This window comes from Andrographis paniculata, unplaced genomic scaffold (assembly GCF_009805555.1).
Source record: "Andrographis paniculata isolate CXL003 unplaced genomic scaffold, ASM980555v1 Contig62END, whole genome shotgun sequence".
In the NCBI taxonomy this organism is placed as follows: Eukaryota; Viridiplantae; Streptophyta; class Magnoliopsida; order Lamiales; family Acanthaceae; genus Andrographis; species Andrographis paniculata.
This window is the reverse complement of record NW_026137598.1, coordinates 4,033,453-4,052,289: the sequence shown is the minus strand read 5'-3', so window position 1 is coordinate 4,052,289 and position 18,837 is coordinate 4,033,453. Positions and strand designations below refer to the sequence as shown.

General features: G+C 33.7%; 2 protein-coding genes across 2 annotated transcripts; one reads left to right on the top strand and one right to left on the bottom strand.

The window, feature by feature from the left end:
- Nucleotides 1-521: 521 nt before the first annotated feature.
- LOC127260982 (DNA (cytosine-5)-methyltransferase 1B-like) lies at nt 522-8,320 on the top strand. Its single transcript, XM_051289080.1, has 12 exons — nt 522-799; nt 2,111-3,584; nt 3,990-5,496; nt 5,648-5,812; nt 5,957-6,149; nt 6,234-6,345; nt 6,445-6,592; nt 6,680-6,877; nt 6,968-7,246; nt 7,328-7,489; nt 7,574-7,792; nt 7,882-8,320. Exons 1-12 carry the CDS (start codon nt 748-750, stop codon nt 8,014-8,016), a joined length of 4,644 nt encoding a protein of 1,547 aa, XP_051145037.1. The 5' UTR covers nt 522-747; the 3' UTR covers nt 8,017-8,320.
- A 2,696-nt stretch (nt 8,321-11,016) lies between these two features.
- Nucleotides 11,017-13,813, bottom strand: LOC127261400 (glutathione S-transferase zeta class-like). The gene is made up of 10 exons (XM_051289744.1): nt 13,591-13,813; nt 13,422-13,518; nt 13,252-13,308; nt 13,066-13,151; nt 12,914-12,985; nt 11,984-12,037; nt 11,778-11,853; nt 11,631-11,692; nt 11,490-11,549; nt 11,017-11,419 (listed from the first exon to the last, which is right to left on the bottom strand). The coding sequence occupies exons 1-10, from the start codon at nt 13,591-13,593 to the stop codon at nt 11,309-11,311; spliced, it is 678 nt and encodes a 225-aa protein (XP_051145701.1). The 5' UTR covers nt 13,594-13,813; the 3' UTR covers nt 11,017-11,308.
- Between the last annotated feature and the right edge of the window lie 5,024 nt (nt 13,814-18,837).

Here is an 18,837-nt window from a genome sequence, read left to right as displayed (position 1 = left end):
TGATTTTGAATAATAAAAGTTTGAATTGAAATATTTGTTTAATATGATATAAATATGTGTTGATGCACAAAATACCATGTGTTTTATTTATTGCGTGAAATATCCTTATTGTCCAAAATTGATATTTGATTATAAAGACTTAAATTAAGTAAGTTTAATACAAATAAAAAATGCTAAATATTTTAAATAATTTTTTGAATAAACTAAATAAATAAATAATTGATTAATATAGTTTTTGAAAATAAATTGTTATAAGATTTTTATAGAAACTATAAACATAAATGATTAATTAATTAATTATTTAAAAATTTACTTTTTTTTTATTGTTATAAAACTTACTTTATTTAGAACCAAATATGAGTTTTGGACTAAGAATTTTACAAATTTTACATTTATACAATAAATAAAATAAAGTATTTTATATATTTTTATATTATATAGTTTATTCTATTTTAAATAAAAAATATATAAAAAAAAGGAATTTCTATTAATGTCAACACAAAAACACACAGCACCAAACAAGGAAGTCCAGACCCGAAAGCAAAGCCAGAAGAGCCAGCACAGCCACAGCAGACGGAAGCAGGCGCGGCTCAATTTGGCGTTGGCGCTTAACCCAAAACTTGAAAAAGCAAGCAGCGCCATAAATTTGCTCACCAAAAGCCCTGCGCCTTCCGCCTGCCAAATGTCGCAACAAATCTGAATGCAGCCCTTTCGCCCCTTCTCCCCCTCCTCTATTTAGGGTTCACTATGGGAGAATTGCTGCCCACACCTTGCTCTGCTGCGGCGCCTCCTCAGTCAGGTGATTTTCTCCCTTTTGCGTTGATCGTCGTGGTACTGCTACTTGCCCACATGATGCATTCTTTGGATTACATATCTTGTGTTTTATTCTTCGCCTTCTGTGTGGATGGATGGATGATGGGTGATTGTTTGTTCCTCTTTTCCTCAATTTTAATCTGAGAAAATATAACTAGACTAGTAGTGGCTTCTACACAGCTCACCACTTCACCTCGGTTTTATCGAATCGACGGTTATTGCATCGGGTGGGAGGATGAGTGCCCTCTAGGGTTTTCTCGGTATTCATGTTTCGATCTTGTGGTTATGGAGATCTATACAGGGGATATGCTGTATAATCGAAGTTTCTTTACGTCCCCGTGTATGAATTGGATGGTGTTGATTTTGGAACATTTTTGTTAGTAGCGTGGCTGTGTGTCTGTGGAGTTAATAGGTTTCATATGACTTCCATGTATGTGTTAGACATAGAATGTTTTGAATCCACCAGAGCCTCTCTGTTCATAGTGCTTTGATTCACGAATCACCACCTATTGATATAGGTTTGAAGAAGTGGATTCATTGCAAAGTGCTAAATCCATGAGATTGTAACCAGTAAAATGTCTGTGTAATCAATTGGGTGTTTTTTTGGATGTTTAGTTGTGAGCTGTTGATGCTTTTAAAGGCTCATGGATGACTAGGATTAGATCTGAAAAGGTAAAGAATGTGTGGGCTATTTATGGAAGGCTGTCACCCGTAAATACTTGAATTTATAAACTTGCGAATTTGGTTTTTATGAATTGACATTTTAAATGGTAAGAATGCGGCGCCTTGTTGTTATGTGCTGTCTAGAATTTATTAGACAGGAATCTCTTGTGCTTTCATTTGTCCGTGGGCCCTATATTTTTTGTCGAGCATGCGATGCCGTTGCACTGTGGGCCTTATACTTTTTGTCGAGCATGCAATGCCGTTGCCACGTGTCTGTGTAAACACATCGACTATTTGAGATTGACTAGCCAACCTCTGAAAGTAATGTCGAATTAATCCAAACAGAGTATGATCAAATATGCTTTCCAACCTTGTATCCTTCTGACATGTGTTGAAATATAATTTGACGACGTATTTCCATTCATGAATTTTCGGAGTCTTTACTTTAATGCGATATGATTGATGTTTACTTAATAATTATTCTCCTGCTACATAGTGTAGTTTCACTGTGGGTAGTTTTGAAAGATTTGAGAAACTTTTAAACTGATTGCTGTACTCTATACTGAATTGTTTCATTCAGGCACTGCAATATCATTGCAGTAAACCATAATTTGACATTTATTTTTTATTTCAGGGATCAAAGAAAGCAAAAGCAAAGTTGGTTCTGCATCTAGTACAAAAATGGTTGACAGTAAACGGAATAAGAAGAGGGTTTCTTCCCAGACATCTGAGGAGTCTTCTGCTCCACGTAAAATGCCAAGGCGAGCAGCTGCTTGTTTAAATTTCAAGGAGACGTCTATTCGCATAAACAAAAAAGACTCGATAGTGGAAACAAAAAAAGAAGGGGTGGTTGTGGAAGAAATTGTGGCTGTTCGTCTGACTGCTGGGAAAGAGGATGTTCGTCCATGCAGACGGCTTACAGATTTTTCGTTACACAATTCAGATGGTGTTTTACAGCCATTTGAAATGTTGGAAGCTGACAATATCTTTATTTCTGGTCTTATCCTACCTCTTGAGGAAACTGCTGACAAAGAGAAAGGAAAGGGGGTTAAGTGTGAAGGATTTGGACGTGTTGAGGAATGGGCTATATCTGGTTATGAAGATGGGTCGCCTGTAATATGGATTTCTACAGAGATAGCTGATTATGATTGTCTTAAACCTTCTGGAACCTACAAGAAATTCTACGACCATTTTTATGCAAAAGCTACTGCTTGTGTTGAGGTTTACAAGATCTTGTCAAAACCTTCTGGAAGCAGTCTAAGCCTTGATGAGTTGCTCGCTGGGATTGTGCGTTCAATGAGCGGGATGAAGTGCTTCTCTAGTGGTCTATCTATCCGGGATTTCATTATTTCTCAGGGTGAGTTTATCTACACCCAACTTATAGGTTTGGATGAGACTTCAAAGACAGATCAGCTATTTGTTGACCTCCCCGTTCTAGCTGCTCTCAAAGACGAATGCCAAAATTTATCAAACCTTGCCCAAGCTCAATCTGGTTCACATCAGGGGAAGTTGACGATAGACCCAAAATGCAAGGATGAAAAAGGTAAAAATGTACCCGTTGCATCTCACTCAACTGAAGAAGATGAAGATTCGAAGATGGCAAGGGTGCTGCAGGAAGAAGAGCGATGGCGTTCTATGAAGCGGAAGAAAGGTCGGGGTACTACCACCTCATCAAGCAAATACTACATTAAAATAAATGAGGATGAAATAGCCAATGACTATCCCCTACCTGCTTATTACAAGACGTCAAATGAAGAAACAGACGAATATATAATCTTTGACAGTGACATGGATGTTCAGCATGTTGAAGAGCTGCCGCGAAGCATGCTTCATGATTGGGCTTTGTACAATTCTGATTCTAGACTGGTTCCATTGGAACTCCTTCCTTTAAAACCTTGTGATGAAATTGATGTGACCATATTTGGGTCGGGTATAATGACAGCAGATGATGGTTCTGGGTACAATTTTGATGATGATTCTACTGCTACGAGTGGTTCTGCGTCCAATCCAATTGAAGGGATACCAGTTTTCTTGAGTGCAGTTAAAGAATGGGTGATTGAATTTGGATCTTCTATGATTTCCATTTCAATACGAACTGATATGTCCTGGTATGTTACTCCTCTTCTATTCATTCCAATTCACTAGAGTTAAGCAGATAGTTCTACTATTCGCCTTTTTATCTTATCCTTTTCATTCCTTTGATTGGTTGTGATGTCCAAGTAAATAAGGAGCATCCCCAAACTCTGATTATCTGTTTTACTGATACCATTACCTAAAACCCATTGCTTAAACCCATTGAATCTCTAATAAGGCGCCGAACTTTAATAGTATGGGGGAAGCATTTATTGAAATTGTGTACTATATTATTCCATTTCTTAACAAAACATTACAATCATGATCAAGATTTATTAGCTTTACTGAGTAGTTGTGATTAACTAGTAATCAGTATAAGTTTCCTTTTCCATTATGTGAAAATTTTCTCATAATAAATACATTGTATTCCAATTCCTCAGGTATAGGCTTGGGAAACCTTCAAAGCAATATGCTCCTTGGTATGATCAAGTTCTGAAAATAGCCCGACTTGCTATAAGTATCATTACATTGTTGAAGGATCAAACCAGGGTGGCTAGACTTTCTTTCCCAGATGTTATTAAGAGAATTTCGGATCTTCCTAAAGACCACTCTGGGTTTGTATCATCTAACCCTCAGGTAGTGGAGAGATATGTGGTTGTACATGGTCAGATTATCCTGCAGCAATTCTCAGAGTATCCTGATGACAGTATAAAGAAGTCTGCTTTTGTGACTGGGCTTGCCCAAAAAATGGAGCAGAGGCACCACACTAAATGGCTTGTGAAGAAAAAGAAGCTTTTGCAGAGAAATGAACAAAATTTCAATCCCAGAGCTGCTATTGCACCTGTTGCATCCAAAAGGAAGGCTATGCAGGCAACTACGACAAGGCTAATCAACAAAATTTGGGGTGGGTACTACTCAAATTATTCACCTGAGGAATCAAATGCAGAAAGCCTAACTGAAGTTAAAGAGGTTGAAGAGATTGAAGAGCAAGAGGAAAATGAAGAGGATGATGTTGTGGAAGAGAAATTGGATGTATCAGAGAAAACTAAGATGCCAAGCTCCAATGCAAAGAAAGCCAACCTATCCTCACGCTCAAAGGGAGTAAAGTGGGACGGAAAATCCGTTGGTAAATTGCCTACTGGTGAGGTTTTATATAAGAAGGCAATAGTCCACGGAGGAGAAGTTGCTGTTGGGGGTGCTGTTCTGCTGGAAGATGATGAGTCAAATGATTCTCCATCTATCTGTTATGTTGAATATATGTTTGAAAAGACAGATGGAAGTAAAATAGTTCATGGAAGAATAATGCAACGAGGCTCTGAAACTGTGCTTGGGAATGCAGCAAATGAGAGAGAGCTTTTCTTAACTAATGACTGCATGACTTTCCAGCTTGAAGAAGTCCTACAGTCTGTGCATGTAGACATCAGATCAGTTTGTTGGGGCCACGAACACAGGAAAGCAAATGCAATTGCTGAAAAGAATGATAGAGCTAGAGCTGAGGAAAGGAAGAGCAAAGGTTTGCCAATGGAATATTACTGCAAATCTCTGTATTGGCCCGAGAGAGGTGCCTTCTTTGCTCTTCTTTATGATTCTATGGGCCTAGGATCTGGCAGGTGTAATGGATGCAAGTCAAATGAAGCTGACATTGAGAAGGAAAGTTTTGAACTGGATGACTCAATGACCAGTTTTAAATACCAAGGAATACAATATTCTATTGATGACTGTGTTTATGTGAGTCCTTACCACTTTTCTTCGGAAAGAGAAGCTGAAATCTTCAAGGGTGGGAGAAATGTGGGACTGAAATCATATGTCATATGCCAATTGCTTGAAATTTGTGAGTGCAAGCAGTCTAAACGTGAAGATGCCAGTGCTGTTCGTGTAAGAGTCAGAAGGTTTTTCAAACCAGAAGACATATCATTGGAGAAAGCTTATTCTTCTGATATTCGAGAGGTAATAAGCCCATGTTCATAATTTTGTTTAAACACCATATAACTTTATCAATTCCAGTGAATTTTGTCTAAATACATCACATTTATGTATTTCTTTTTATGTGGATAGTATTATCAAGATCTTTTGATATTGTTTTGCATTGGTTTTCCAGGTGTATTACAGTGAGGAAACACATACAGTGCCAGTTGATTCAATTGAAGGAAAATGTGGGATCAGGAAAAGGAAGGATCTAGGCCCTCAAGATGTCCCTTTCACTTTTGACCATGCTTTCTTCTGTGAGAATCTCTATGATCCTCGTACGGGATCAGTGAAGCAGGCAATGTTCTTTTCTATATTTATGTTCTCTTATGTATTTTTAGAATGCATTGAAACCTCATCTATCATATGTGTCGTGAAAGTTTGTCTGATGGTTTCCGTTTTCTCCTTTTTTGCTTTGGGTTCCATTTTCTTTTAATTGCAGTTACCTTCTCACATTAAATTACGATATTCAACGGATCAACTAAATGATGATTCTGCTTCTCGGAAGAAAAAAGGTAAAGGTAAAATGGATCCAGAACCTGAGAAAGAGAAAGATGCATCTCAGGGGAACCGCTTGTCTACTTTAGATATATTTGCTGGCTGTGGTGGCTTGTCTGAAGGACTACAGCAATCAGGCAACTTCCCTTGCTTCCGTTCGTATAATTAGTTCCATGGAAGTTTAGTAAGAAGTTAAGTCTCTAATGCTTTTAGTTCTTCAGGTGTCTCTTTGACAAAATGGGCTATTGAATATGATGCTGCTGCTGGAGATGCATTCAAACTCAATCACCCTGAAGCTACGGTATTTGTGAACAACTGCAATGTCATTCTGAGGCAACTTTCTCATCTCAAACTTAAATCTCTTTTGTGTTGTGGAAACATTTAGTGGGAAACTGTATAGATACTGAAATCACTCTATTTGTATGAACGCAGAGCGGTCATGCAAAAATGTGGAGATGCAGATGAGTGCATCTCAACCCCTGAGGCTGCTGACTTGGCTGCATTGCTAGACCAGGCAGAAATTGACAACCTTCCTTTGCCGGGACAAGTTGATTTCATCAATGGGGGACCGCCATGTCAGGTTGTAATTCTGTAAACAGTGTTACCTCTGAATTTCATTTATTACTAAAAGCTGAATGGCTAAAGTATTCAAGCATATATCATGCAGGGTTTCTCCGGGATGAATAGGTTCAATCAAAGCACCTGGAGTAAGGTTCAGTGTGAGATGATCTTAGCTTTTCTGTCCTTTGCTGACTACTATCGACCGAGGTTTTTCCTTCTCGAGAATGTGAGAAATTTTGTGTCCTTCAACCAAGGACAGACTTTTCGCCTAGCTTTAGCATCACTTCTCGAGATGGGATATCAGGTATTTACATGCTCTGTATCAATTGACATTTCGACTTATCAATTCCTGATAATCTGTTGCTGCTGTGTATTTTATTTGCACTATCAATAGGTGAGATGTGGCATTCTTGAAGCTGGTGCATATGGAGTTCCTCAGTCAAGGAAGAGAGCTTTCATATGGGCCGCTTCTCCTGAAGAGCAGCTTCCAGAGTGGCCTGAGCCGATGCATGTCTTTGCAGCACCACAGTTGAAAATCTCTATGTCGAAAAATTTGAATTACGCAGCTGCTAGGAGCACTACAAGAGGAGCTCCATTTCGCCCTCTTACAGTTAGAGATACAATTGGAGATCTTCCACCCGTGCTTAATGGCGCTTCTAACCAAACCTTGGAGGTATTTTTTAATAGCAACTGTGCTTGATAATTCATGTGTAACTTGTGATTTACTTGACACTCTTTTCGTCAAACAATGCAGTATCAGAGCGACCCCATGTCTTGGTTCCAGAAGAAAATTCGAGCTGGGATGACTGTACTGCACGATCACATAGCTAAAGAAATGAATGAACTTAATCTGATAAGATGCCAGAAGATCCCAAGGCGTCCTGGGGCCGATTGGCGTGATCTGCCAGATGAAAAGGTTGGTCCCTCCCTGCATATCCAAATAACAATCAATCAACACCTGAATCCAAAACCTTCTAAACTGTCTTCCCACATTTTACAGGTGAAGCTGTCGAATGGCCAAATGGCTGATCTGATCCCGTGGTGCTTGCCAAACACTGCCAAGAGGCACAATCAGTGGAAGGGGCTTTTTGGGAGGTTGGATTGGGAGGGAAATTTCCCAACTTCAATAACAGACCCCCAACCTATGGGTAAAGTTGGGATGTGCTTCCATCCCGAACAAGACAGGATTGTGACTGTTCGCGAATGTGCGCGTTCTCAAGTAAGTTTCCATTTCCTAGCTGTATTGAGATTCCATTGGATTAGAGATTCGATTAGAGGGCATGATTTCTAAGCGATTCGAATATGCAGGGGTTCCCGGACAACTACAAGTTTTGTGGGACAGTTCTGGACAAGCATCGGCAGATTGGAAATGCGGTTCCTCCTCCTCTTGCATATGCACTGGGACGAAAACTGAAGGAAGCTGTTGAGAAAAAGAAGCCATGAGAGAGAGAGAGACAGAGGTTCTTGGCATTGGTATTGTGTAAGTATTACTAAAACTCAAAGGTTCTTTTCCCTCCTTGACTGAATGCCAGTCAAGTTCTTGGGTAGTATTGTTGGTATTAATATTATTGATAGGGAGACTTAGAGAGAGAGAGAGAGACTCTTTGTCTGATTCAACTGAAGGCCATTAAAACTATGTTGTGTTGTGTTGTGCTGTGCTGTTTGGGAGAGAGATGATTTAATTATGAATGATGACAGGCAGATTAGATGGAATGAATGATGTCAAAAGAGGCATATGATATTGATACATTATAGAGTTAATTAGTTTGGCTAAGTAAGATATGTGATCATTTACTCTATAAGATCCGGATCATCATCATCATGCCTTGTCAGATTTTAAATGAAAATTATTTATTGAATATGATTTTTATTTTTAAAGATTAAATAGTGAAAAATAAAAGAGCAAAAATTATTTTCAATTTCATTCAATATTATAATTATTAATTTTTGTTATATTGAAATTTCTTTACCAATTTTGGTTTTATTCAAATAAAAATTTATCAATTTTATTTTCACGATGATTGAGTGAGACTGAATACAGTCGTGTTAGTTTGATTATTTTGCATTTTTGAACACGGTGGTGTTCCTGTTATGTCAGAACACCACTATGTTTTAAATCATGTTTTCGACCTTGTTTTTAATAATAATAAATATGATCTATAATATGATTATATTGAAAACAAGTCTAGAACATGTTGTATTCTAACACGGTTAGGAATGTGTTCAGAAGTGGTAATAAGCACTGCGGGTTGGCTGTTTGGAAAGCCCAACCACTCAACCATCATCAACAAAAATTGATAAATTTTCATTCAAGTAGGACCTAAAAAAATTCAATAGAACAAAATTGATAATTATAATATTGAATTAGACCAAAAATAATTTTTCCTAAAAAAAAAAATTATAAGGATGTTTAGATTTTGGATATTTTGCTCACATGCAGAAAAATTGAATGAGCAAGCACATGCGTGGATGAGATTCGAGCAATTCCCTTCTACACTTAAAATCATGCAGCTCTTTTGTTTTTCTTTAACTTTTTTGTTTTTTCTTAATTATTTGTTCTTTATTTTATTGTTATTTTACACATGCTCGTTCCCGACATGTCGGGAGTTCGGACCGAAATATAAAAATATGGCCCTAACAAATATTTATTTTTATAAAATATTAAACAATAAACAATATAACTTAAAAAGATTTATATCAACTCAACTACTGAGATTATTCCATCAAAATCATTGATTTTATACACTATATTAGTATTCTTTCATATTTAGCTTAATCGTCACTTTTGTCACTTTACTTTCACTCATTAGTCTACAAATTATAAATAAAAACACATAAGTATTATATAAAATTACTCAGAATATTTTTCGATACAAAATCATTAATAATATTATCAATAGAAATGGTTTCTAAAATTTTATTTTTTTCAATAGATAGAATAGCTGAATCATTCAATATTTCTTGAGTGATAGTTGACCTCAATTATGTTTTCAATCATTTTACGTTTAAAAAAACTTCTTTCGATGGGAATTGTTCATAAAATTCGAGAAGTAATTGAAACATTTAAATAACAATAACATATTTAAGAATTGATGAATTTAAATTACCTGATAAAGTCATTTATAAAAGTTTAAATTCGATAATAAAATTTTCTAAATCAATATCACACAAATCATTATGAGATAAAATATTTGAAAAAATAACACAATATTTTCTAAGTTTATTATCATTTAAAAATTTAAATTTTTATAATTAAACAACTCAAAAATATCATTAAATATATATAAATTGTTCAAATATTTTATTTAAAGATATAATAGTCATATTTATACAATAATTAAAAAATAATTAATTTTAAATTGTTCATTTCTTACAATGATTTTTCTTTTCTTTTTCTATATATTCATCTCTTTTAATATAGTATATAAGATATATATATATATATTGGAAAACACGCATGAGTTTTGAATCGCCCTCTTGAGCTGGGCTCTAGGCCATTGTTCTCATGGCCCTAGGGACGGGCTTGATTTTACAAGTTTCTTTTAAAAAAAAATGTTTAATCTTTGATTGTGATTTATACATATAATTTGTCATTTTGAATATAGTTTTAATTAATGATTTATTGATTGCATATATTGCTCTCTATGGCTTCTAAGTATCTTCCCAACCTTATATAATATTCAAGATGATCATGATTGTATCACAGTCGTCGGATTATTTTTTTATGTTAATTCAATGATTGATATTTATCGAAGGTATTTTAGAGATTTTAAAGAACAATTAATTAAATGGTGATTAATTAAGAAAAACTTAAATACTCACTGGATCCGTTATATTTGGAAATATTAATCTACGTAAATTTAAAAACATGAATTGTATTGATTTTTATATTGTATTGTCAGTAATATTTACTACTCCTCCGTCCCATCACAAAATATCAATTTTATTTTTTAATAATTGTACTGTCTACTTACAATGTATTACACAAATGTCATTACCTTTGTATCACACAATACTAATAATAAGATTATTTTAGTCCTTTATGCTTTATTCCTATTTCATCTAAATCTAATATTAATATTTCTAAAACTCCGTGTAGAAAACAAACGAAAATGTAATTATGAGATGGATAGAGTATTATATTTACTATCCCAATTTTTTTTCCCTTCAAAGTGTGTTTCTTTTGTCAAATGTTCTCAAATTTTACTATTTCGTATGTATTTTTCAAAAATAAAAATTCCATACTAAACATCTTATCAAATATTATTTTAATACCAACTCAAATCAATTTTCTCCAAACTCACCCAAAAGAAACACTATCATTATATTATATTAAAATTTAATTTTATATTTAAAATATTACATCAATATATATGTATATCACATCAAATAACTATTTTAATTTAAAATTTTACTACTAAAAATTAAATCCCAAAACTAAAATTCCACAAATAAACACCAATATATTATTTTATATAACTCATATTTCGGTTTCAATTATAGTACGTGACTATTGTCATATACAATCTATTCAAATGTTATAGTTTTATAGTACGAGATGACCTCGTAGCGTAGAGGTTGAACTTGTTACTTTAAGGTCATGGTTTAATCCCCCCAACCCCCAAGGCCTCATGTCGTACTATAAAGAGCAATAATACTCTTTTTATTATAATATATTATATTATGATGAGTCCTCCCATAAGGGACAAATTAATATATTGGTCGCCTAGTGGAGTTAGTGGGTGGCAGTGGGTGGTGTGTCTGGCTGATTTTCAGGCATGGCAGACTGGAAACCAGGATGCACCTTGTATGATTCATGGAGCTTCCCCAGCACAGGATACTCATTCTGCCCATTCCAAATCAATCAATCAATCCAATCATGGATGATTCAACAACAAACTAACTAATTAACTTACCATGTCAAGATTAAATCTTTTCACTGCAGCATCGATTTGAGGTGCCAAGAACAAATCAGCCTGCACAACCATTGAAGCCTGGACTTCAGTTTCCATGTTAAATTTCACTACTGTGCATCAAAATAAGTTTAACCAACCAACCAGGAAAACTTCATCTCCTGTAGCATATGTTCCGGCATGGCTTTGCAGTAGCTTCTCCAGTGCTGCATTTTCATTTTGAGAAACAAAAATGAGATATATATATATCTATCATATTTTATACAGTAGGTGTCACGGTCAAAGCTTTACCAAGGAATCCATTTTTAATATGATTCTGAATCCAAGAAAGCATCTCGTCCTGGCCGAGCTTTTCTTTGACATATACCTGAAATTTCAGAAACAACTAATTATCTTACCTTCTTTGTTTCCATAGTGAAAAAGCTCATAGTCACACTAATCAGCATTGAAAGGTATCTCTGGAAAGGAATCAAAGGTGTTGGTGATTATAAACTCACAATGATGGGCAAATTCTGATACGTCTGTATACTTGAAGCAACAATACTTGCTGCCTATAATGAGTAAAACAGGAACAGTTAATATGCATTTTGACCAAGTACATAAAAAATTTCTTCAACTGATTACATTAAGCAATGGGTGCTCCCTGGATATAAAAGAGAACAAGTTGGTATTGTTAGATGCATGCCTGTGCCGTTATCTTATACTAGCGTTCGCAGTTGGATCACAACAAAAAAGAAAAACCCCGCCACCAGATCGCATGATACAGGAGACCAGTCTACGGATTATATGCACTTTATATTAGCGGATGCAAATGCGACATTATAAGCGATGTTTATTACATGGGATTGTTGGGGATTAATTACTCCGACATGTTTATTCAAAAAATGTGGATTAAATAAATCCCCAACAACCCATCTAGTAAAAACATCCATACTCTACTTATTATCTGCACTTCCACCAGATGCCTGAATCTAATGGCAGTAAAAGAAGAGACAGAAGTTCACATTCTGTCCATTTTTCACATCCTGTGCTAGCTCGTTGTCTGATTAAACATAAATTAACTATTATTTTAGGGAGGATAGCATAAGCTTTGCTGAAAAAATGCTATCAGCAAGCACTACCCAAACTAATTTCTAACTGGATAACGCCGTCATCTGCAAATACTACTAAGCTTTGCTGTAAAATCGTAGGGATGACTGCATAAATTTTTCCACAAAAATGCAAAGAGCAAGCACTACCAAAAGCAAATCCTAATCCAAAGAAGCCTACAATGCTGAAAAGCAAGTTCATAAGACATTGCAATGCAACAGATCAGTTTCGCAACATCACAAAATCATATTTGAATTCTGTCTGTATATGAAGTAAATATAAACAGACATTGACGGTATGAAAAAAATAAATAAAAAATGAAATGGTGTCATCCCCACCTGGTAGTTCAGAGCCTTCTTCTGAAGATCCTTAGGCAACAGTGACCTTTGAGGATACTTCTCTTCCAAATACTGCAAAGTGCCAAACCCATAAGGTCTACAACAGTTAACCAAGTGTGCTTATCACTACTACTGTAAGTGCGAATACTTGCCAACAAAATTGCCAAAGAGTCAGCAACAACAAAGTCGCCGTCCACAAGCACGGGTACTACTCCAACCGGATTAAGCTTCAGAAATTCTGCATTCTCCAGCAATATTTCAATATGTTGAGATTACATATTATCTAATCACAAAATAAATCCATGGTGCAGATGAAATAAAGGCAGGGAGGATCAAACCTGGGGATTTCTGCTCTCCCTTCAACAAGTTAACCGGAATGTATTCATAATCCAGATCTGTCGGTTTCCCGAAGTTCCGATAACACGATTATTCGCAAATTTGGAAGAACAAACCATAAGTTTCTCGCGATAAACAAACTACTTCTCAAAAAGTGAAACAGAAATTGAACCTTTCAGACTGAGAGCAATCCGTACGCGGCAAGAGCAAGAGCTTCTCCAGTAAGAATAGAGCTTCAGCTTCCTCGACTCCTCGCTGCCGCCACTTGCCTGAATCGAAGCATCAAAAGTTCAAAACTTATGAACCAAAATCAAATAGCATACTAGTATTGAGAAATTCACCATGATATGATCAAAGCAACTTCAGATACGAAAAAATTGCACTGATTGGTAGAAGATGAGGATGAGGTTGTTATGAGATGAGAAGGGCAGTCTGCCAGTCAACGTTCCGTCGCTTGGGAGTATCGCACAGCTACAACCTAACCTGCGTGAGATTGAGATTGAGATGCTTTCGGCAGAAAAATCCGAGTGATATCGTTAAACCTTAGTCCGGCACGGCACACAAAAGCTCAGCCCGAAAAGACAAAGGGCTTTTAGTACATATTTTTACTTGGTAAATTATATAATAAAAATGAATAATACATCTAATATTTTATTATCGAGTAAAATTTACACTAAATATATTTTTTCTTTGACTCTAAATAAATAGCAAATAAAAATTTAAAATATTTTATATAATTTTTTAATAAAATAAATAAATAATTTATTAATTCTAGTATTTGGAGACAAATTATTATTTAATTTTTATAAAAATTATAAAAATACATAATTCATCAATTATTATTTATTTATTTTGTTAAAAAATTATTTAAAATAAAAAAAAATTAATATTATTTTCGTCAAACCTAATGTCCGGATTAATGTAGAATATGGATTTAAAATAAATATAATTAAGATTAAATAACTAATTAATTTGATTAAAATTATAAATTTTAAATTTTAAATTTTAACATAAGATTAAAATGGGTAATCATTTTTTTTTAAAAAAAATTACATGAAATGTGGGACGACAGAATTAATGTGACACAGTTTGTGTGACGAATGGAGTATATGATTAAAAAAAGTTTAAAATATATATTTAAATATTTTAAAAATTCTATTTTAATAAAAATATATGCAATATGAATATTACTTTAGATTTTTATAAATTAATTTTATAAAAGATGAATAGTTTTAAATATAAATAAAAATATTTATTTATTGAGACGAAATATAAAAATAAAAAATTTTGAATAATTTATATATGTTATAAAATCAATTAAATTAATTTATATTTTTATTAAGTATATTCCAAATTAATAAATTTTACTAAATATAAAAATATGTAATTTATAATGAAATATACTAAAATAAAAATAATATCTTTTGATATAAATTAAGAGAGTATTAAATATGAATAAATCATATTAAAAATATAAAAATAACATCTTTTTTTATTAAAATTATTGGTTTTTGTTAATAAATTGAATATATAGTATATAATATAATAATGGGGTAAACTGTTTTTTTAGTCTCGTAACTGGACCCCTTATCATTTTAGTCCCGTAAGTGGAGTCTGTCGCAAACTAGTCCAATAAGTGAAATTTTTTTGTTGTTTTAGTCATTCGGCACCGGAGACGCCCGCCTGGCTCGCCGGAGGCTACGTGTCCACCAGGTCAACGACACCTGGAGGACACGTAGATATTTTTATTTATTTTTTCATTTTTTAAAATTTTTTTAAAAACTTTTTTTAAATTTTATATGTATTTTTTTAATTTTTTTATTTGGTCCAATTAAAAAAAATTGAAAAAAAAAATCCACGGACATGTGACTTCCGGCGAGCCACGCGGGTGTCTTCGGCGCCGGAGGACTAAAACAACGAAAATTTTTCACTTATGGGACTAATTTGCGACAGACTCTGCTTACGGGACTAAAATGATAAGGGGGTCCTACGAGACTAAAAAACAGTTTACCCTATAATAACGTGTGCATGGTATATTCTAATATTCTCTCCGTCTCAGATACCATGTCCACGTTGCCAAAAATGATTACACACTTTAATTTTATTTTAAATTTTTTATTTTTTTTAAATTTTAATTAAACTAATTAGTTATCTTAATCTTAATTTATAATTATTTATATTATAGAATAATTATTTTCGCTAATATATTTTTAATTATCGACTTATTACATCCTCCTAAAATAGACGGAGGGAGTAATATTTAGTTATATCCCGAAAATTTATATGGTGAGTAAACCCAAACTTTGGCAATTTGTTTAATAGTTCGAGGTTATCCACCTAATTAAAGTGATTGGTCGATGAAATAATAATACTTAAGTTATAGTCCAAAATTATTTTCTGTTAAATTACTCTATATATTTAATTTGAATTTTTTATTTTTTAAATATGAATAATTAGCTATTAGCTATTAATTGATGGTAGAGTTTTGGTTCAATAAGTATTTGATTTTAGTTATTATATATGAAAAGAAAAATTATTTATAATCCATACTATGTGCTATTCTCTCTTTAATATAAAATGGGTAAACTTTTTTTTTTACTCTAGTAACTAGACTCCTTTATAATTTTAATTTCGTAAGTGGAGTCTGTCGCAAATTAGTTCTATAAGTGAAAAATTTCCGTTGTTTTAGTGTTCCGGCGTCGGAGAAGCCCGCGTGGCTCGCCGGAAGCCATATGTCCGCCAAGGTGTCTCGCCAGGTCAGCGACATCTGGCAGACACATGGATTTTTTTTTTTTTTTTTCAGTTAGACCAAATAAAAAAATTTAAAAAGACAAATAAAATTAAAAATAAATTTTTTAAAAAATAAAATAAAATCCACGTGTCCGCCAAGTGTTGCTGATCTAGCTGACACGTGGCCTTCGGCGAGCCACGCGGGCGTCTCCGGCGCTGGAGGATTAAAACAGCGAAATTTTTTCACTTATGGAACTAGTTTGCGACAGACTCCATTTACGGGACTAAAATGATAAAGAGGTTCAGTTACGGAACTAAAAAACAATTTATCCATATAAAATTTATACCAAATTTCAGTGTATTTTAAAATATATTGCATTTGTTTTTAAAGATTCTATACTAATATTTTAACAAATACAAAGTAATTTTATGCAATTTTTTAAAAAAATGCAATAATTTTGAACATATGAGAAGCTTGTGCAATTTCTAAATATTAGAAAATAAGGAACTGACTTTTTAAACTAGAAGTGAAGCATATGTGATTTTGCCTATTTAAAGTGACATATCGATATTTTATATTTTATTTTTAAAATATTCAATTGTATTCTTTACAAAGTATTTGAGAATTAAATAAGTTAACAAAAAAAATTAATTATTTGAACAATCAAATAACTAATTTAAATATTTAGCAAATAAACTTTATAAAAAATAAATTACCTTAAAAGTTTATTCTTTAATTTTTAACAACAATATTTTTATTTCTTACATGTTATTAAATATTAATCATTTCATTTACATACATGTTGGCTACAGTTATCATACAAATCTAATCTTTCGGATTATCTTATACTCAAACGGTGGAGATGAAGACGAGAATAACATCATAATATAATTTAGTTATAGTAATTTTTCTAACTGGTATATTTCATTGTGCATGATCTTATATCTGATAATTTCACAAAAATTCTAAATTCGAAACCTTAGCTCACACCTTCAACGCCAAATATCATAGGGATGACCTGGTGGTGTAAAGGTTAGACTTGTGACTGTGAGGTTATGGGTTCAAACCTCCGACGCCTCAAGTCATTTGCCACACATGGTTACCCAATGCGCTACGCCATAGTGTTAATTTTCACCCGTAATGAAATAAATGCGGAATAAACTTGATTTTATTAAAGAAAAATTAACGAAAAATAAAAAACAAAGTTTGAACTATGATTTGGTTTTAGGCTCAGCCCCCAAATCACCCACCAAAACACAAAATCGACAAAAACACACATACAACGCGACATACACAACCAAACTGGCCCGAGACCCTCAACTTAGACTGAAAACAACCCCCACAAGTAAGGAAAAACAAAGCAACAGTAGAACAATGGCCAAAGTAAAAGAAACCATACAAACCGAAGGCTAAACTCGATGTCGAACCCCTTGCAATTTGAATCGAGACAGTGGGGAACTGAAAGCACCTCTAATCTCCACAGAAAACAGGAGAAAGAAGCTCATCGGATGCTCGTCGGAAGTCGCCGGAGAAGAATATGTAATTTCCTATAGAGAAAAGTGTGTAAAAAGAGAGGCGAGAGAGTTTAGAGAGAGAGTGTGTGTATAAGGGTGAGAGTGTTAGGCGGCTCCCTCTCTTTACTTGTATATATATATATATAGGTTAGAAAAGATCATACGGCCTGATCAAACGGTTTACAGCAGGTCTAGAAAAATAGATGCAGGTCAGCGGGTCATAGAACCGGGTCGGAGGGTTGGGTCACGGATTATGGGTTGGCACCAGGTTTAATTGGGCCACAAAATATATATGTGTTTGTGTATGGATCCAATAATTGTCTAAAAAATTATCATCAACAAAATTTTTATAACAATCCGCCACCTAATTTTGGTTATGGGTGACTGGGGTCATCATTGCCCAATAGAAAAAAAAAAAAAACAAAAACAAGTTAGTCAAAAATACATTAACTGAGCCTAACATCTACATACATGTAGAACACAACTAATCAATGTATCAAAACATATTATTTTCAAACAAGATACAAGTTTCTTAATTTTCCACAATATTGTATCTTCAACAGTAGAAATATATTCAAATCCAAACTTTGACAGAATTACATTACATTGTAAATGTGTCCTACAACCAAAACATGTTGCACACAATATACAAACAAAGACAGTAGCAAGCTGCACAAGTTTCATATAATTCACAACCAATGATAACACAATGCAAAGAAGCTAATGGCAAAACCTAGGAACTGATTTCAAACACTTATTATCAACTAATGAGCTCTTATTTTCTTTTACCACTAAACATTGAGACTTACTTTCGGAATTAAAAAATTTCCTATCACTCATAGGTTTATCCACATCTAAGTTCTCAAACATACTTCTAGGTATAGAAGATGAATCAAAAGTACCAAACATAGAGAACACTTTAGACTATTTCTAACATCATCTCTAACAAATAGGTAATTTTCAATCTCATAAAATGATTATAAACAATTCCAACATTACTTTTAATTTCTGAAACTGTATTTTTAGTTTTCCTCACAACAGGCTGGCCAGTAACATATAAGATTCGAAAATCACCAACAAAAATATCAGTTTCATTATATAAAACAAACTCCACCTCATTTTGAACACTATAAAAAACAGTATTAATTTCTCTCTCAAATTTGATATTATCAGTTTCAACATCAATTTGCGCAATTTCAGCAGATTGAATACAATTTTCATCAGAAACAGAATTAATATCATCACAATTAAAAACATAATATCTCACTCTCTCAGCCTCTGAATTTTCATTTTTTAGAACAGACTCACTTTCAGCAATACTACAGTTAATTATAGAATCAGTC

Bases quoted from the DNA above. Each gene is read 5' to 3' on its own strand.
- LOC127261400 (XM_051289744.1), bottom strand. The intron at 13,309-13,421 runs GTTCAATTTCTG...GGAAACCGACAG, and splicing joins GATTGCTCTCAGTCTGAAAG to ATCTGGATTATGAATACATT. The intron at 11,420-11,489 runs GTAAGTTAATTA...TGGAATGGGCAG, and splicing joins AAAGATTTAATCTTGACATG to AATGAGTATCCTGTGCTGGG.
- LOC127260982 (XM_051289080.1), top strand. From the start codon at position 748: ATGGGAGAATTGCTGCCCACACCTTGCTCTGCTGCGGCGCCTCCTCAG. The intron at 3,585-3,989 runs GTATGTTACTCC...CCAATTCCTCAG, and splicing joins ATACGAACTGATATGTCCTG to GTATAGGCTTGGGAAACCTT. The intron at 6,593-6,679 runs GTTGTAATTCTG...TATATCATGCAG, and splicing joins ATGGGGGACCGCCATGTCAG to GGTTTCTCCGGGATGAATAG.